Source organism: Paramacrobiotus metropolitanus, unplaced genomic scaffold, assembly GCF_019649055.1.
Source record: "Paramacrobiotus metropolitanus isolate TYO unplaced genomic scaffold, Prichtersi_v1.0 Parri_scaffold0000044, whole genome shotgun sequence".
NCBI classification, from domain to species: Eukaryota; Metazoa; Tardigrada; class Eutardigrada; order Parachela; family Macrobiotidae; genus Paramacrobiotus; species Paramacrobiotus metropolitanus.
Genome location: NW_026570264.1, coordinates 648,567 through 668,763, shown reverse-complemented (window position 1 = coordinate 668,763; position 20,197 = coordinate 648,567). Strand labels below are relative to the sequence as shown.

General features: G+C 43.9%; 2 protein-coding genes and 1 long non-coding RNA gene across 3 annotated transcripts; 1 reads left to right on the top strand and 2 right to left on the bottom strand.

Moving 5' to 3' along the window:
* Positions 1 to 6,227: 6,227 nt before the first annotated feature.
* On the bottom strand, positions 6,228 to 6,672 carry LOC129591047 (uncharacterized). The gene is made up of 3 exons (XR_008690793.1): positions 6,538 to 6,672; positions 6,387 to 6,437; positions 6,228 to 6,272 (listed from the first exon to the last, which is right to left on the bottom strand). It is a non-coding gene; the product is annotated as an uncharacterized LOC129591047 (long non-coding RNA).
* Positions 6,673 to 12,940: 6,268 nt separating this feature from the next.
* On the top strand, positions 12,941 to 16,132 carry LOC129591078 (dual specificity testis-specific protein kinase 1-like). Its single transcript, XM_055486598.1, has 3 exons — positions 12,941 to 13,358; positions 13,768 to 14,821; positions 15,541 to 16,132. The coding sequence occupies exons 1-3, from the start codon at positions 12,986 to 12,988 to the stop codon at positions 16,130 to 16,132; spliced, it is 2,019 nt and encodes a 672-aa protein (XP_055342573.1). The 5' UTR covers positions 12,941 to 12,985.
* Positions 16,133 to 16,685: 553 nt separating this feature from the next.
* LOC129591152 (uncharacterized) lies at positions 16,686 to 18,955 on the bottom strand. The gene is made up of 4 exons (XM_055486688.1): positions 18,655 to 18,955; positions 17,748 to 18,195; positions 16,886 to 17,245; positions 16,686 to 16,785 (listed from the first exon to the last, which is right to left on the bottom strand). Exons 1-4 carry the CDS (start codon positions 18,930 to 18,932, stop codon positions 16,729 to 16,731), a joined length of 1,143 nt encoding a protein of 380 aa, XP_055342663.1. The 5' UTR covers positions 18,933 to 18,955; the 3' UTR covers positions 16,686 to 16,728.
* Positions 18,956 to 20,197: the final 1,242 nt, after the last annotated feature.

Genomic DNA, 20,197 nt, shown 5'->3' with positions numbered 1-20,197 from the left:
GTTGTCCAGTACTATCCACGTAAAAACTACCGTACTCATCGGTGTGTGTGTGTGATTGAGGAAGAGGCGCGCAAGGGCACTGCCATCCTGATAATCCAGACTATCCATTCGAGAAAGGGATTCATTGATCAGCTAGTAAAAGACCCAGTAACTGTTCACAATATGCAGTACGATGCGTCGATAATGTTGGACAGCTGCATGGCAATCTGTAAGCTTGGAGCAAAAACTGAGAAATAATTGCACCGAGCGATAAGTCTAATGCAAGCGATCACTGTTGCCGTTACCTCTGATAATTAAATCATATGAATACTTTAGTCTCTAATTATACGACGTTGTATGATTTGTTTTTTCTTCTTACCGAGGCGGTAGCCACAACTGCCCAGTAGCTACTCACAAGGTTCGGAAAGCTCTGTGGCACAAAAAAAAGACATCTGGTCAAGAACGCTATTTTTCCTCAATTTACATTACCGCAGTGAATTACATGTTACTACATTACCTGATCTGAAATATTGTATGTAAGGTTATAATCCCGTGCGGAGCGGTGAACAAATTCTATTCCCAGCTGCATGTTCGGTGGCGCGTCGACGTTTTTCGGTTGCACGAGCAACAGCGATTGGCACGCACGAGAGGCGGTCTAGAATTTTGCACAATCGGTCAAAGCAGAAACTTGTGACTAATATAAAGGCCTGGTCACCTGGTCATTAAGATCATTGTAGTTCCAGTTGAAATCACCGATGAGCGGTTTATTACGCATAGTTTCCAGACCAATGTAGACCTAAAGCGTAACTCATGCAGATACAGCATCAAAATTGAAGAATATGTTTAGGTGTCTAGTAAGAACTTCCCATATTTAAAGTTGCATGGACCCTTTGAAAGTGGCTCAACTCACAAAACGTCACTACTGGCCGATTTCGAGCCATCTATAGACAAAATTTCTTAAATACTACCGGAAAAAAATTCCCCATTAAAGCATTTCAAAACGTTTCTTAATCAGACCGATTCACATGTTGAAAGAATAAAAACCTTCTTCGAAAACTTTTTTAATCGCAATACTCGGCAAAGACTTAGCGCCGTTTCAGAATTTTTTAACATTTCGTAAGTTCCTTATTGCGCACATATTCTCCATTGGTCATGCCCATCCCTTCCGCCGTAATCTAAAACACAAGCTGAATGCAGCACAGAACGTACTTTGGTGAAATATAGAAAGAAGCGTTTATAAATGGATTACCAGAAGCTCCCGTAGAAATATGGCATGGCCGAAGAATAAAACGACTATAACACAGTAACGTAAATAACTCAAGTAAACCATTAAAGGGTGTTACAGATACCACGCACCGCGACTGACTGCAGCAATGTCCATGAGAATCGACCAAAAGTCTCCGTAACCTACACCGGCGCCTTTCGTCGATATCCACCGCACGTAGTGGCGGATACTCGACTGTTTGCCCATTTCCTTTAAGAGCATTCCAGCCACAACCCCGTACACGCTGGGATTTCCCGGGTCGACAATCAGGTATACCGTAGTCCAGCGCAACTTTGTCAGTATTTCCATGTACAGCTGAGCACACTGCGCGGTTGAAAAGTCGTTAATGGCGATCCATGTGGAATTCATCACACGGTCTCTGATTTGCGAGGTGGCCGACAGCCTGTAAAATATTTTAGATTCGGGTTACCAGCATTAGGATGATCATGCGGACTGCGGATGCTGCTTACGCGGAAATCCATAAGGTGTTCCAATATCGCATAAAATGGGGGATTTCCGTAGCTAACTCTACCCCGCCTACAATGTTGAAACACTGTGTTTACGACTGGGTAACAATTTTCAGTCTCTCTCTCCTTTTTACTCTTTCACGTTTAAGTCAAAGTTGGAACATCACGAACGTATCCACCGTTAGTGCTAATTATCTCATTATACTAATTCTGCCGTCGAGAAATGCGCCCGCGCCTAAACCTTTTTGTGTTTTCACGTGTTCTGTTATTCTGTTCATTGCGATACTAGAGTTTTCTGGTCAACCAATCATTTTTACGATTTTATTCTGAATGGCCGGTCGTTGGTCCGTCCGGTTACTAAGTGCGGTAAATACATGTTGCACTTTCGATGGCATGACATGGTTTAACTGGCAGCGGCGAACCCTCATGTGCTGCGTTACCAGAGGAATTGTGCTCCCGCGACGTGGGCGATCGTCTGCTCCACTTTCAAAGCATGTTGTGAAAATGATCGGTTGTTGTTGAAAAAATCCGAAGTATCAACATCCTACGCTAGACCTTCTCAAATTGCTAACTGAGCGCTTCCAGTTTCTGAATCGCTTTAGTGTAGCCGTTTAGGTACAGATTTGAATTCGTAAACATGATGAACCGATTTGGCAACATTTCAACCGCTTTGGATTTTAAACGGAATTATCCATTAATTTAAAAAACAAATGCTACAGTGATATTGTACGTAAGGTATCTTATTCCGAATTAAGTTTACAAGTTTTGTACCTACTAGAAATGAGATAGATAGTAATGTCGCTCTCCTTCCGTTTCGTGTAATGCCATTCGGCAGCCAATCGTACAGCATGATCGGCTATTTCTGGCGGTGTCTGGCCGGGACGCAGCGGTTCAAACAGGATGTTTAACGTAAAGTTCATGGTGCCGGCGTATTTTTGCTGAACGTATTCGGTGCCAACCGACAACGGTGGGCCAGTATAAGGCAGTGCTACCAATGTAGTCAGCGGTGCTATCCGTCCAACTGCCACAAAACTTATGTTCAGCATGGAAAATATAGGTTCAGCGCTGAATATCAACAGGAAGCACACTGTGATTAGGGACATTGTTTTTATTAACCTGGACAAGACTAAAAAGGATTAAGAGAAATAGTCACGACCGGTTTTGACTGGAAGAGCATAAGGTTGGTGAAAAATAGATGTTACCAGAATGAAATGCAGACGCTATCCACCAACGCGGGACACATTGTGCATATTATATTAAGGCAATTACTTTCCATTTCTTCAAGAGGTAGAGATTTTTAACTACGAAGAGATTTTTAATCACGAAAATTGATGAAAGCGTAGTCTCGTCGTCCTTGGCGCACCTATGGGTAGCATTGTTTCTGCTGCAGAGCTTTCGGTAAAATAAAGCGAGTGCCAAAGCTAGATTTCCGGCCCACTGATTTGCCTACATCCAGGAAACTGAGTGAAATGAGCATTTGAGATGATTGCGCTAACAAAGTCCTAACGGCCTAACCAATGTCAGACAATGACCGCTTTCGTTTTGCCGGGCACATTCGTTATACCCAAGCTTCATCAAGCATACTACGGCTTAACTGTTATCTTTGCACTGCGCGTGGCATAAATAAATAGCAAAATAATGTTTGTACTGATTTCAAGACCTGCCGTCCAGTCATCTTTAGGGCGTTTGTTACGTGCCATATTCACAGTGATATTGCATGATTCCATCTTTTGTAAGGATGGCGGTTACCGGATGACATTATTTCAGAGTACTACGCGTCTACGCCCACCGGCATTTTTCTCTAGGGCTTTGCAGGCAAACCGGTAGCCGCTGTCTTTAGTTAACTTTTTGTCGCACTGCGAAAAAAGTTAACTCCTTGGAGTTTGATAGAACGTCTCGACCGCAACGGAACATTTCCGATCTCTATTATCAGTCGTACCAAGTAATTAACAAATGTACAACGAACACTTGCGTATGATTTTGTAGATGATACTTAAGGAAGCAAAATTATGAACATTCTAATTTTATCAGAAGTGGCTCAATCTGTACCAAACTTGAGCTATGCCGTCACTGTCGCGTCGCGGACCAAACTTGCCAGCCATCGCAACAGCGCCGCGACACGGTATATAACCGCGGCAGTACTTGTGCTGCGGCCAGGCTGTATTGCCGCGACGCCGCGACAGCCGCGACACGGTATATAACCGCGACAGCACCGCGACAGTACTTGTGCAGCGGCCAGGCTGTATTGCCGCGACGCCGCGACGGCCGCGACACGGTATATAACCGCGACAGCACCGCGACAGTACTTCTGCTGCGGCCAGGCTGTATTGCCGCGACAGCCGCGACACGGTATATAACCGCGACAGCACCGCGACAGTACTTGTGCGGCGGCCAGGATGTATTGCCGCGACGTCGCGACAGCCGCGACACGGTATATAACCGCGACAGCACCGCGACAGTACTTCTGCTGCGGCCAGGCTGTATTACCGCGACGCCGCGACAGCCGCGACACGGTATATAACCGCGACAGCACCGCGACAGTACTTCTGCTGCGGCCAGGCTGCGACGTCGCGGCCAGGCTGCCGCGACGTCGCAGCACTTCACTTAACCTCGGCGTTTGTTTATGTGTTTAAAATCATATAAATGTCTCCAAAAACCGTTTTGCATGAGATCGCGTAAAGATGATTTCTGTCTGGAGTATATTAAAATCTGAGCGTAAAACCAAACCACCAAACCATTTGATTGACAAGAATAGTAGCACGCAGCATAGCATAGTAGCTCAACAAGATATATTCTCCACAATACGCATATGAGCATTATATGACACATTGCACAAAAAAGATGTTGCACAAAAGGAATGATTTTTTAAAAAGTTTTATAACTCGTAGTTTGTAAAGGTCAGCCAGCCAGCATTTGCTGTTGGTAGTCTATCATAGGAATGACGCTACTACCAGCAGTCAATATGTTTCGCCTGTATGCTATTATACCGAATTCGAGGTTTACAAGTTTTTCTCCTTTTCAAGGTTTGTTAAGCCCCGCTGCAAGAGAGCCGCAAGCACAATCTGCTTTTCGAGGGAAGCAGTATCCAATATCCATGCTGTAGGTCACGGGGCAAAACCTGGCGGTAGCATCTGGCAAATGCAGAGCATTTGATAGATATCACAGCCAGACAGTGTGTAGCTAAATGGATAAGCCTTCGGGCTTCGACAGGCAGGCTGCATCGAACGCGGTTTAGGCTTATTTAAATGGGTGAACAGTGACCACTGAGTTCAGGCTCCGAGTGCAACGGCCTGTCAGGCCGGTGTGCGAAGTGTTTAATCAGCGCCAGCGCTGACCGTACGAAGTGGCCTGTGCGTTTCTTCGATGGCTGGGAATGCTGAAAGATGGGATGGGACCAAGAAAACAAATAAATATATAAAATTTTGATATTTTAGCCTGTTTTTTGGGCTAGGAGTACGTAAAAATGCACCATTCGATCTCCAAAAACAAAAACTTTTCTGCGCTCCGAGCGGATTTTATCAGTGACTGGCAATGAGTGAGCATATTTTCTTGAATACCGATTTTTTGACGCCCGGCAACTCTATTGTATGCGGAAAATTTGCAAAAAAATGGGGATGGAGATGAGATCGAAAAGGTGAGAAGAGATGAAAATTTGAGTAGCCGAGGGTGGGATGGGCTGGGAATTAGACGGTGAAGATGGGGGTGGTATGAAAGTGGATAAAGCAAAAATGGGCACTGTATACTCCTTACATGCTATCACAGCTGTGCAATGTGCCTACTGCGAAGTGTGTGATACTTAGTGCGAAAATGCTGAGTTGAGTCTGCAATCCAGTCAAAACTTGTGCAGCAAAAACAGCCTGCCGTATTCTTACGGTGCAGTTCTTTTGGGTCTTGAATAACACACGTAACCACAGGCAGCTCAAACCGGCAACAATTTTTTGCTGTTAGTTGGTTAATGCCGTTAAAAAGCTAGAAGAATTAAAAGCAAACATCTAGAAGAATTAAAAGCAAACATCTCAAGCGCACCTTAAAGTCGAGCTTCTACTCTTTTGCAAACAAAAACCTCGTTAAAAGCAAAACATAACGCTGTAATGCGGAAGGTAAAATGGCTGAACAAGCAGACAAACGCAGCATATGAAAGCAAAAAAATGCAAATTTATTTAACGGTTACTACCGCATAGAAGTAAAAATGGCCCCTACAGCGGCTAATTCGATTATAAAAAATTGGCTGCTTATAATGCGTCTTTTCGAAAACAGAATATCATTGAAATTTCACGCCTGTTCACAAGACTGGCACTTGTAAACCTTTTCCTTAGCGGTAGTTAACCTTCCATTGATTCCCCCGCACTTCAGGTGATACAGTTTTTTGCACACTGTACAGGCGACTCCAACATCCTGCAGTTTGAAGGATTTTCCGCACTTAGCGCACTACATTAGTGAATCGTTTACGCAATAGCTTTTATAAATGCGCATGATTGTGGCTGCACTACTCACCACCGCGCGGTCGTCGTTTAAAAGCTCCTGAACCTTAGGCTTTTTCGTTCGTGTAACCGGCGCACGTCCTACAAACATTCCTTAGACAATGAAAATCCCGTTCACCATAATCTGAACGGTCGAGTTTTTTTAGTTTTCGGTTTCATATCTCCAAAATTGTTAATCCATATAGTAGCACATACCTGTGTCAACAGGCTTGCGTTTTCCGGCGTCTTTCTTCTGCTTTGCATTTTCTGTTTAACAGGACGTATGAATTATTACAAGTCATGGTTTATTTCGTTTTGCGAAAGCAGCTATCGCTTTTATAGAAGTTCTTTTTTCAGCTGGTTTTACCTTCTTCGAAACGGTCATTGTCCAACACAGTTTCAGCATCCTGGACATGCGCTGGTTCGCTACTTTGAGGATTTACTGGCGAAGGCAAACGTTCTGAAGCAGGAACTCGTTCGGATGTTGAAGGGGACATTTCTGTTTCTTGTTCATTAGGTGGGGCCGCGGTTGATGCTTCATCCTTCGAGGTAGTAGCCTCAATTGTGTGGAATGCCAGAACACGTGGAACGGCGTCGTTCTGTATCGTTTGCTCAGCTATTTTCGGTTCCTCTAAAGTCTTGTCAGCAACATTAATTGTCCGATCCGCGACATTGGTGGTGCTGGCCGAGATGCCTGAGAAAGCATCCGTTTTCTACTGTGTAATTACGCTCAAAAATATTTTAATTCTGCATATTGATGAAGACGAAAAAAACGAAACTGTTAATAAGCTGAAACGTTAGCTAACTTCATGATCAAGCAAAGGTCACGATAATTAGGTGGTGTCGAATCAGCTTAATTATTATGGTAAAAAAATTTCCGCATTAAATATTTGTACATTTGGAATCTCGTTTCTCGTTGCGTTTTCTTACCAAACTGTCCTAATAGTTCCAGAACCCTCTTTGAAATGTGTTGAACAGGAACAGCGGAAGCTTTCAACGAGCGACCGGACAGACGAACATCACGAGAATTTTCTGCGTTGGGAATGAGGCGCAGTGCGCTGGAAAAGTTGGCCAGGAAGCGCACATCCATGCCCTTGGCTCTTAAATCAGCCTCGAAGGCATCCTGCTTGAAATGCAGGAAGGTTACAGTTTCTCCGGTTTTTGCTCTTCCGTTGGTGATTCTGACGTTTCCTTTCACCTACCAATACGAAAGGATGACGTACATTTGTGACAAAGCATAGATTGTGGAAACTCACATATTAAAGTAATGGAATAATCACATAATTATTAAAGTAATGAAATAATAAGGCTAGTATTATGGTAGAGTTTAGTCCAAATATTATTTTTTACAATATCATAGTCGACTACCGTGTTGGGTTCGGCTTTCTCCACTGCTTGTTCAATGATCAAGCTGAGATCGTCAGGAGCCGATGAAACCCGAGTTTTCTTCGTGTTAGGAGATAGCGGCGTTTGCGGTGGCGTATGCTTCGCTTTCGTTGCAGGTTTTGTCTGCCACGTAGCCGCTTCCTTGCACATCTCCCAGACATATTCGCGCAGTGCATCTCGGTTAACGCAACCATCAACGTCAACCTTATCGAGTACCTGAAAAAAAATTAGAACATTGCTGCGTGCACGGGTGACCTTTTTTGGTCCGCACGGGTGTTGGCTGCGGGCACGGGATTCCTGCATGGGCGTTGGCTGTGCGTACGAGTCATTTTTTTAATTTGTAATGTTTTGATTTAAAACTTTTCGTTTTATTAATTTAACTTCATGATATTCTTTTATTTCGCAACTTTTTACATAATTAATATGCAGCTTGACTCACTTAAACTAATCTTTCAACAAAAAGGGTAAAGTAATGCCGCGAATTTTGGTGTACATGGTAAATAATAAATATTACATAGTAATTGAGTCAATATTACTCGTAAATGTTATGTATTACATGTCAATAGTACACGTTAATTGTTAATGCTTGACAGTGCAGTACTATGAAGTATGAAGTACTGGAAAGATACAGTACGAAGAATCGTAGACGGCAATTTCAGTAGTATTTTTTCTGTAATATTCGCTATGGACGCTATTTAAAGACCAACATGGACTACATAAAGAGACTTTACATCTGACCTATAGCACTTTACATCTGACCTACAGTAAATAAAATTGCTGCATGAGATTTATTTGTTTAACTTTTAGGGCAGAGAGTCTCGGCCAGGTTTACCTCTTCGTCGTTAGCGCACTGTACGAGCTGCTGCAGGATGTTCCTCAACAAGAATGGGAAAACGTTTTCGTATGTTATGACAACATTTGCCAGCTGAACAGACTTAAAGCTGCGAATGAAATGCTGCCCTTCCCAAAGCCGTTCGATGAATTGTGGAGTCGCGTTTCTAAAATTGTTGACGGTCTGCATATTAAGAATCACAAGGACCCAAAATGCAAAGAAAGATACCATCCAGATAAATACTTGGAGCGTCATCCAAACGCCCCAGAGCGCAACACAATGGCCGCCGAACAAACGTTCTCTTGGATTGCCAAGTATAAAAAGCAAATTAATGCAATGAACAAGAGCAGGCAGTTCTTCTTCATCCATCGCCTGACTGTTCGACGAAATGATTATTTGTCGCAGTGTGTTGCTGACAACAAGCGACCTGTGGGTGGTACGATGCGCGGGTTCAATGAGAAGTAATGAAAAGCGGCTGAAGAAAGTAAACCATCTCATGCAGTCTTATGGTTACAGCCGATCGGATTCCAGTAATGTATCGGGCTGTTGGTTTAACATTTTCTGCATAGAGACTATAATGCAAGTATTGTTCAATGGAAAAAATTGCTTAAATTTGGCTAATCTTTTCGCAATGTAGTTGTCTAGAAAATGTTTTCTGGGTACGGTTCTCTTACCTCTGATGTAGGCTTTCTCTAATTTAGTTTTTCACCGTTGTGATTTTTTTCTTCGACAAATTAATAGTAAAAATAAACGGCAACATAGCCCCCGGCCGTCACCGCTTACGGGACATAATACCCGGCGAAAGGTCAACAACCCAAAAACATTTTCCTTTGCAATCGTGCAACTGCCCGTCGGTATAAGCGGATTTTCCATGCCTAAATCTGACCAGCCAGGACTTGCTAAACACACTGCACCTACCCATAACAGCGTAAGAACAAAGTCCTCGAAATTGCGGCCACAAAGCCGTCGGTAATGGTACGGATAGCAGATCGCCGCAACACGACTGACAAGTACGTATCGATCCAGATGGCCGCGCATGTCATGGTAAACTACAGCGCCACTGGTAAACCTCAGAATCAGGGCCAATTAGGACATCGACGGTTTGTCTGCGGTAAGTAGACACTGGAAAAATTGAATAAGAAATGGCGCACAGAGCGGTGCGCGAGGGTATTGTAGACATTAGGCGTTCAATAAACCGCATCAACAACAGAGGCGCCAATTGCGAAAAACATCAAAGCGGCTAAAGGAGTGTTTCCAGTAAGTCCATTGTAGCAGACAGTTAGCTAGGTCGACATCCTAGGGGTTACTGAACGAGCCGACAGCGGTAAACTATCAAGTAGCGTATCACTATATCTTGACAATTTAATATCAAGTAGCCTCGAGTACCTCTATAACTGATCAGTTCTACGTTTTCAAACAGTATTGCACGAAATATTTCCACAAAATAGGCTACTGATTTCCACATTCCTAAGTTTTAAATCAGAATTTCATACCTAGAGCTCAAAGGAACGCGCTAGCGCGACCAACACGTGTATTTATGAACTGAACGATATATTTATAGAACTAGTAACCCGATCAGAATCAGAGTTACAAAAGACGGCGCGTGGTGGCGTAAAACGGTATATTTTGTTTCTTCATTGCTACCTGATCGCCAAATAAAAGACAAAACGACCGGAATATGTTTCGGGTGAGTGGATAAAAAAATTCATGTGATACACAAGTGTGCATGCCGGTTCGCGCAAATCACTTTCAGCGCACACTGATGGTGTCTTGGCAGCTACGGTTTTATCAAGCTAAGCACAAATTGTAGTAATAGAAAAAATTTTGTTTGGAAAACACAAAAGCTGATTTCAGTCGACAGGCAATTGTCGAAAGTAGAGCTGCTATAATCGTGCAGCAATACTGTTACTACTAAAAAAACAGTACATACCAGTCCAGTACCAGCGGCGATGCAGCTACAATTATTATGCAAACCGCGCAGCAATTCCCGTCGGAAGGAGATCTCAAACGTTTCGAAAGGCTTTTAGGAAAACGCATTTCGGGTAGCCGACAGAACGTTGCTAACGGAGTTATCGTTTTTTCGGAACACCATCATCAAGGAAACCTCCTAAAAAGCGTACCCTGGAAGCATTTTTTAAAGTCTCTGAAAACGGTAGACCATGGTTAACTTTGATAACTGCTAATATGAAAGTGAAAAACTAGAAACGAAGCGATACATGTAAATATTTCCTGTTCTATGTCACACAAGTGTCCAAACTAACGTGGCCATGATGCACATTTACATTACATGTTGCTCGTGCTGTCCGTATATCAATCTAAGTGACATAGTCTACAGACACATTGAGGTGATTATGCCAAAAATGGTGTTCGTCTGCCGGTAACACCGCCCTTTACACAATGGGCCGGATGCAGGCGCAGTTCTCAAGGTGACTTATAATCCTGTTACTGCACGATCTTACGGAGCATATTATGGAAAAGGACCTAGCAACAACGCTATTTAACACTATTTTCAAGTCCAGTGTATTTACTACACCCAACAAACTAGCAATCGCTCCAATAAGAAAGCATAAAAATGACTTTCAATCAGGAAAAGTCAAAAGAAAAAAGCTTATACACACAAATTCTTTCTAGCGACTGATTTAAAAAAAAGGTTCGACACAGACGTTCTCTCGTTTGAGTGATCTAAAGTTAACCCTTACCATTGTAAAGCTGTTCAAAGCAGGAACTGCTAAACAAGTAATGCAAAAAATTCCAGAACCGTTGTTCGGTGTTGCAGCAATCTTATACTTGTGCGCATCTTCATGCATCATTTTAATTTAAACACACCATAGATTTTCGTTCGGAAACATTTTTAAACAATTATAACATAATTCTGAATCTTAAAGAAAACGGAATCGTGAACACGCTAAAGATAATCGAGGTTTTATTATTCTGGCAACACCAAAGGCACCCCCTTCCCACCTGCTGTCTAATGGCAAACTTTGGTATCCAGTTAAGGACAACTGCTGAACACTGTCGCGGTGCTGTCGCGGTTATATACCGTGTCGCGGCTGTCGCGGCGTCGCGGCAATACATCCTGGCCGCAGCACAAGTACTGTCGCGGTTATATACCGTGTCGCGGCTGTCGCGGCAATACAGCCTGGCCGCAGCAGAAGTACTGTCGCGGTGCTGTCGCGGCTATATACCGTGTCGCGGCTGTCGCGGCGTCGCGGCAATACAGCCTGGCCGCAGCACAAGTACTGTCGCGGTGCTGTCGCGGTTATATACCGTGTCGCGGCTGTCGCGACAATACAGCCTGGCCGCAGCAGAAGTACTGTCGCGGTGCTGTCGCGGTTATATACCGTGTCGCGGCTGTCGCGGCGTCGCGGCAATACAGCCTGGCCGCAGCACCAGTACTGTCGCGGTGCTGTCGCGGTTATATACCGTGTCGCGGCGTCGCGTCAATACAGCCTGGCTGCAGCACAAGTACTGTCGCGGTGCTGTCGCGGTTATATACCGTGTCGCGGCTGTCGCGGCGTCGCGGCAATACAGCCTGGCCGCAGCAGAAGTACTGTCGCGGTTATATACCGTGTCGCGGCTGTCGCGGCGTCGCGGCAATACAGCCTGGCCGCAGCAGAAGTACTGTCGCGGTGCTGTCGCGGTTATATACCCTGTCGCGGCCGTCGCGGCGTCGCGGCAATACAGCCTGGCCGCAGCAGAAGTACTGTCGCGGTGCTGTCGCGGTTATATACCGTGTCGCGGCTGTCGCGGCGTCGCGGCAATACAGCCTGGCCGCAGCAGAAGTACTGTCGCGGTTATATACCGTGTCGCGGCGTCGCGGCAATACAGCCTGGCCGCAGCAGAAGTACTGTCGCGGTGCTGTCGCGGTTATATACCCTGTCGCGGCCGTCGCGGCGTCGCGGCAGTACAGCCTGGCCGCAGCACAAGTACTGTCGCGGTGCTGTCGCGGTTATATACCGTGTCGCGGCCGTCGCGGCGTCGCGGCAATACAGCCTGGCCGCAGCCTATGTGCTACAGCCAAAATACTGTCGCGGCTGTCTGTTCTGTCGCGTTCCTTGTCTGTCGCGCGACGCAACACAAGTTTGGTACGGATTGAGCCAGTCCTAAATTTTATATAGTAAAAACAGAGAAAGCACGGGTGATTTACCCTAGTCGCTCTCATCCATACAAAGCCCACCATTCGAACGCCATGGAAAAGGCACAACGAGCCCTCTACAAAATCCTGTGGGCTGTGAGAAACACGTTCTGTGCTACTCGAGCCATAAAACGCCATCTCACCGTTCTTTCTATGCTTACGGAAACTTATGCACTGCGGCAATTGCACTTTAAACAAATACACAGCAACTGTACGGCATTTTTGTCCTCAACTGATATTACTGGTTCATGAGTAAGGCATGCTAGTACAAAGCAGGCATTTGTAAGCTACAGCAACTGTTTATTGATGTTTGCTAACGTCGCTCAACTATGAAATTTTGAAACCGGGGTGGACAGTATGGCGATAATAAGGCTCAGATATGAAAAAGGCGAACCGCTATCGGCGGTTATCGTAAGCGCACGCGAGTGGTTATCGTAACTGCAGCGTACTTCCAAGAATGCAATGGGAAATCGTCAAAACCCCTCATCCAAAGCAGCACCGTCGACCCCGACAACCGAACGGATCGGAAGCAATTGCCGGTACCGCTACAAAAATGCTGACTACATTGGTCGAGGAAAGTTTGGGATCGTATATAAGGCCCGAATAACGCGACGCGGGAATTATTCTGGGGAAAATTTTGTGGCTGTTAAAGTGATCCACCTGCACGATCACACAGAGTTCATGAATGGCGGGGAAAGATGGGAGAAGTGGCACAACCGATTGAGAAGTCTCGTTGCGTTTAGACATGATGGTTTACTGACGTACCATCAGGTCAGGGTTACCAGATCGTTGACTGGAAGGGTGGTTGTGGAACTGGCAATGGATTACTGTGACGGTAAGGATGTGCCATTTTCCTGTCAGAATGTGCTGCTTTCCTGACGGAATTCGCAATGCGGTCCGCCTAATTTTTTCTTCTTGTACTCTTCAACTGTGGCTTTGTACTACGATATGTGCAACGCCTCCCGGGATACCAGAAGTTTCTTAATTTTGTTATTGTCATGGTGGATTCTGTAATCATTCACTGCAGGCTGTAGAAATACTGTACTGGATTTATTGCTAGGAGTAGAGTGTCCGTCACTACTGTGTTATTCTTTCCAACAATCACCTTTAATATAAACTATAGCATCCCGTAAAATATTGATAGTTACAGGATTCAGGTAACTGGTAATGAAAACGGTATTGCTTAGCAGACAAACTGTCTGTCACACCATCCACCATGCGATTTGTCTCTTAACTTTTGCCAGGTGGAGATTTGGCGTCCTTGTTGAAAATCCTCAAAGAACAATCGCGTTTCCTGGATTACGCCGCTGCCATCAACTATATTGCCGAAATTGTCAGTGGTGTTGATTTCCTGCACCAACACAATATTATTCACGGAGATCTCAAGCCGGAGAACATATTGATACGGCGCATGCATAGCACAAAACCAAAATTGGTTATCGGTGATTTGGATGAGTTGGTTCATATGCAGGATCACGAAACCGCTTCGTGTGACATATCCCACCTCCGTGGAACCACGCGCTATATGGCACCCGAGATACTGAGAAAGTTCGCGCAAACCGGACATGATTTGCCGGGACGGAAAACCGATATTTGGAGTCTCGGTTGTGTTATGTTAGCCATTGCCGATTCGGTTATGGGAGTTCAAATTAGAAGTTTGCGCGATCCATTCGGCACAACCGTAGTTGAAGCAGAATGCAGGATACCGGAAAGCCGATATGTTGGTTTGATCATTGACGGTTACATGCCAGTGGTCCCGGATTCCGTTCCCGTGGAACTTGCTTTCTGCATCCAGCAATGCTTGCGTACCGAAATCACCGAACGGATTTCCGCGGATCAATTGTTTCGCCAAGTAATTCTTCTTCAGAAGCATTTGTCGCCACAGGTCATTATGCTTTTCCACTGCTTGGATCAGGGAGACCGTGGGTCTAATGTTCGCGTACAAGTTTTGGATCCTAGTGCCAGAACCATGCGTGATTGTAAACTCCCATCACTCCCATCAAGCCTCGATACGCTACATTTCCTGGGAATCTTCACGGCTAATAGCACCCAAATCTTGTGCCACGTACGAGCAAACGAGTTGGGTCACGAATTAATACTGTGGGATGTGCCTCTGCAGACATGGCAGTGGATCGTGCCCTTGCAGCCGCTGCGCGCGATGATATGTCCGATCATGATCAAGAAAAAAATTTACTTTTTTTGGAAAACTGAACATCAGGATTTGCTGTTTAGCGTGTTAAATATGTCCGACTGGCGCATGGGAGCGTTACCGGCGCCTTCCTTGCCGGATGGTGCGAGGTAATTATGGTATGCAGAGTACGAGTACTAATTACAAGAGGAAACCAAACAGCTAACCAGGGCACATTCCGCGGCTATTAATTCAGGAATCACAATTTTTTGCAGAAAGATAGAAGAACCATGCAGGATGCTTAAAAAATTTATGTCATGTGCCAATGCCAATGGGTGTGGCCAAAACAAGATTCAGAAATTAATTTTTACACTGCGCTGTAGCCTATAGATGATGAACCTCATCAATCATCATACGTTATAACGTTACTTAACAATCTTTACGAGCAGGTTTACTTGTTCAAAATTACAAGCAGCATAAGTATGTGCTCCTGGCTTGTTAATCTTTGCCACCGTTTCTGGATATTATGGTAGAGTTTACACTTAATTTTTTTCAGTGGAAACGATTCACTTTGCTTCGTGTTAGCAATTTTTCGAGTATTACATGTGCAACAGAAACGAGGACAATGCGCAAAAACTGTCGTTGCCAAATCTGAGTGGGAACAGAAATGCAAGTTATGCAACTGACTGCACAATATGCGTTGAAGCAAAGCATCTGCTGTTTAAATCCGCCATTTTGTGTATTTCCTAATTCTCTACCTTAAAGAAATTGTATGCATATAAAACGACATATCTAATAACTGGCACCACTACGTGTTACGTTCTAACCATAAGTACAGTATTCCGTTTAATCGTACAACTGTTCACTTGAAACCGTTCGGGTTTTACAGGGTGCACGAAGTCATCTCCGGTGCACGTTTTGGCCATCGACTGGTATACTTTTCAACGCCGTCACTAGATTCTGTCTTCATGTATGTGACGCGGTTTGATACCGTTACCCGTGAATGGGTGGGCTTCCGCCAACCACTCAGCTATCGAAAGGGTTTTGCCACGGTGGTGGTGCGGGGACATCTTTATATTCTGAGTGGAGTAATTCCCGTCAACGCCCAGGAAAGTTCAGTTGACAGTTCTGCAGAGCCTACCAACCGAGAAGCGCCATGCCAGAAGCTAAATATGCGAACCGGTGTTCTGGAGGCCATACCTGACCTTAAATATCCACGGACAAACCATTGTGCTTTCGCAAGGAACAGCCGCATATTTGTATTAGGTGGCACCATTGCCGTATGCGCAGGTGATAATACTACGTCCGTCACAGAGATGTACGATACCGAGCGGCATGGCCAGTGGTCTCTGGTGCCTTTTTGTATGCTGAATAGTCAAGAGCGGCTTTCGCCGTTATCTGCTGGTATCCCTTATAAAAGTACCAATGCAGTGTCAATAAATCGCCTGATTTGGTTACCAGTTGCGGATCCACGTAATTAATTAGTCGCGATACTGTACCTAGTATTGCACCCATGACTGTACTGTAGAAGAACGAACTGTAAGAAGTCTGCACATGTTGCGCGTTTGTTTAGAGTCAAAACATGAAGCACAATGGGTACGAGTAATATTTTGGGTTTTACTTTCTACGGTCAGCTTGTTCTGTTGCTATTGCCAGAAAGGAAAGTTGGTAATAGTTAATTCTATGGATAGCCTGCTACCATTCGATATTTTTATTACATTAATAATTATTCGAAAATGTTCTTTTCGAAAATATAATCATGCCACAGTCCAGCTGCACGGTCGTCACAAAGTGCCACGGGGAACTTGAGCGGCTAATTATTACCACTACTCACTGGCAGTCTAGCACATATTTGAAATACAGTATACAATTATTAACTATCAAATATGAATACAACTGTCGATTGTATTAATATTTAATAGCTACCTCGTGTATGTTCAGCCTTCCTCTGAAAATTTTGCTACAGAAAATTTGAAAGCGCTGGGTTACATCGCAAATTCTTTCATAAACAAAACTCCGCGATCCATATTGCGAAGCCGTTCGAAATGCGTTCAAGGAAACTGTCCAGCGTGCATGTTCACACATCCTTGGAGACCGTTCTAATCTTCACAGGACACTGATTGTTGAAGAAAACCTGTACATACAGAAAACCTGTCTGTATAACCGTTAACCACAATTATGCATTTGGAAGAACTGCATAGAAATTGCTCGTCATATGCAGGATATTTGCTGACCGTTAGCGTCACCATGTTGCTGACTGTTCCGTCCCCGTCACGCGCCACAATCCGGTAGACGTCAACTTTGGACTGTTTTTCCATGCGGCTACTGGTCAATGCGGCAATAGGCAGCTGGCGACCGGTGAAAAAGTCTTTGATTCGCTCCACCGGCCCCAGACGATCACGGTGCGCACTGACCTTGTCCAGGTCAACGGTTAATCCACGCCCACTACGCAGACAGTTGGCACCGTTCAGAATGTTGGCGTTGTCGTCTAGACTGATGTCCGGACCGGGGCTGTCGTCCGGTAAGATGCTGTTGGAGCCGGTGGAATGGATGCGATTGATGGTCCAACTGTACGGAGGAACGCCCATCAACGTCTAGAAAATGCGCCGAGAATGTAATTTTCGTATTCTGCGTGGAGAGTTTCCCACGAATTTTGAGAGTTTTGGCAAAGACATATTTCGCAATTCGCCCGTATCAGCGAGCTGAATAATCTAAGAATAATAAGGGCAATATCTATCATAAAATAAATACTGCAATAACAACTACGTTTTAATAAAATTCAGTTCTGCATTTCGTTTAAACTTCAGTTCTTTATTTAACTGATTTATGTCAAAATAATTAAGGCAGTATAGTAGTTTTATTGAGTGCTTGTAAATAAAAAGGAAAATTACTGCTGTGTGTAATTTTGTTCTCCTATTTTAATTTAGAAATAATTGTACGGAAAAATTTAGTTATTCAAATGGAATTTTGTTTTTATGTAAAGTTTAGATAAAAAATTAAATTGATAATAAAGTTGAAAAGGGTTTGGAAGAAATTAAAGCAAACTTTAGTACGTAGTTGTGAGTAGTTAGTGCTGAACCTGAAAATATATATTACGTTAATTCCGGAAACGATTTGACACGGCTCGGCATCACACCCTACTTCCACCACCGGCGCCGGTGCAAAGATCCGGAAATCCGCTCCACGTGCCGGGATGCTGACGGCCGCTGGCTGACATTTCGTCCCTTCGCGCACACTCTCCGCCAGATTGCACATGCACGTCGAGAACTCCGAGGAGAAATTGGAGCAGATGGAACGCGGTGGTCCACAGCGTTCGCCCCAGTTTTGGCAGGGACAGTCCAGACCGGAAGTGTTCTGGAACAGCAGACTGCAGTGGACACCCTTCCCGGGAATAGGTTTGATGGCTGTGCGCGGTGGAGCTCCGCGTGGATGTCCGGCCTGCATGCCGCGGATAGAAGGCTCCAAAGCCAGACGGTTGCGGGGTGGCACGTTGATGGTGGACGGGGAGGGCGTGGTTCGGACAGTTGCTTCGCAGGAACATGGCCTGCCAAAAACCAATACTTCAGTCTAGTTCCTTAGCCATTCATGCTGTACATAACTCACAAAACATTTTAGAAAACAAAGCAAACATAAATTACAAAAAAGGTTAAAAACCCAACAACTGTTAAACAAAAACAAATAATCGATCAATATTAAAATTATTAGCAATAAAATTCTTTGATAACTAAATAAGCTAACTGAAAATGAAAGTAATATATTTAATAAAAATAGATAAACAAAATACATCCCTAAAAATGGAAAAATAATTGCATTTTGAACAATGACAATATTTTGAGACAAAATCTGTTGGAATCTCTTGGAATTTTTGCTGCTTAACTGCGCGGTTCGGAAGAATAGAACATGGTTTTATTCAACCTGTATGTTTAAAAAAACATACAGTTTGATCATTTAAAATAATTTCTGAAGCGCTAATTAATTTTTTAGACTTAGTGACTGTACTGACCTAAAGTTCGGTACAGGAATCTTCGGTAAATTGGCATCCAGTGTCGGGATGACCGGGGCAACGGCGATGGCCGCGCGCGGGTGCACCACCTCATTACTGCTATCGCTACCAGCGCCAGCGAGGAGATTGATGGACACCGCTTCGGATACTTGCAAATTGGGATCTTTAATGGGCACCCTGGTTTTCATCGGGATATTTGCTAAGTCCACACTCAATCCCGCCAATGCACTGTCCATCAGGCTCCATACAAGCACCACAAAGCAAAGTATGATGTTCATTCTTTCAAAATACACACTACGTAGACTTCACTGTGGTCTGTAAATGAATTCGGATCGTTTTAACCACGGTTTGCTTTATAGTGTTAAATATTTCAGATAGAGTCCGTTGGTATTTGGTAATTACCGGCTCATTAGAGGTGATGGTCGTAGACTTAATGGTACAGTTAGATGGTTTGAAAGGTGTCATTGTTGTTGTTTACTTATGCGTACATACTAAAATTCAACTGACCATGAGATGAGTATTACACATACAATTTTTAATGAGTCTTAAATTCGGCTTTTAGTTTTCGTATACCGTTATAAACTGTCTGTTGTGCGCCAAAGTATATTACATTTTATTTCAGAAATGTTTCAAAAATCACGTGCGGTCGTCTGTGCAGAAATGTTGCAGACAAATCAGGCAGCACAAAGAATTTCTATGCCAAAGAGTGTCCCAAATTACTTCACATTGAAATCGACCTGCACTGAAATCATTTCGTTAAAAAAAACGGTTTTCAGTTTTCACTGCCTATTAGCCATAAACTGAAGCAGCGGTTGTTACTAAAAAGACGCCGACAGGAAATTATCTTCGGAAAAATGTTCAAAGAAAAGCAAAAATTGCAAAAAAAATTGTTTAGCTCTTCTGTTCCGGTATCAATAAAAATTCGCTAATCTCTAAGAATAATACTTCTATAGTTGTTTATGTAACATTGTGTTTTTCGGTACAACTGCATCGAAATGCAGTCCTCCATTTCCATTAACAGTATATTGCCTAAAATTAATTGTGATAGTACTATACAGAGCAATATGTTGTAACGAATATTGTTTATTTTTTCCTGGTTAGCACTGCGCCGTGTTATACAAATAGTATAATTTGCAGATTGTGTGTGTTCTCTGATTTTCACTGTACTGCGCAACACATTTAGTGCAAAAGCTGAATGTATGGCACGCCAGGCACCGCAAGACGGGATACTGCGCTGCGTGATTTAGGTGCATTAAATATTTAATTATGTTATTCGACATGTAACACGATTATCCCATCCCAACTAATTTGCACAATGCACACCTTCCATTACACCCCCGCGCGTTCAATCCCCTAAATGACACATCGATACACACTGCCAGTCCCCGTCCGCCATGTAAACCGACACCGGCAATAACATTGCTCTAAAGTCAAATTGAAATACGACTCAAAATCCCGTTTTCTAACCCAGATAAATGGATGACCTGTATTACATATACATAACGTAATCACTACTGTATACCAAGGAGATTAGTATTTGTCG

Coding starts and splice junctions, on each gene's coding strand:
- LOC129591078 (XM_055486598.1), top strand. CDS start 12,986: ATGGGAAATCGTCAAAACCCCTCATCCAAAGCAGCACCGTCGACCCCG. Junction 13,359..13,767: donor GGCAATGGATTACTGTGACG/GTAAGGATGTGC, acceptor AACTTTTGCCAG/GTGGAGATTTGGCGTCCTTG. Junction 14,822..15,540: donor TCCTTGCCGGATGGTGCGAG/GTAATTATGGTA, acceptor CGGGTTTTACAG/GGTGCACGAAGTCATCTCCG.
- LOC129591152 (XM_055486688.1), bottom strand. CDS start 18,932: ATGAACATCATACTTTGCTTTGTGGTGCTTGTATGGAGCCTGATGGAC. Junction 18,196..18,654: donor ATTCCTGTACCGAACTTTAG/GTCAGTACAGTC, acceptor GGTTTTTGGCAG/GCCATGTTCCTGCGAAGCAA. Junction 16,786..16,885: donor GCAACATGGTGACGCTAACG/GTCAGCAAATAT, acceptor CTGTATGTACAG/GTTTTCTTCAACAATCAGTG.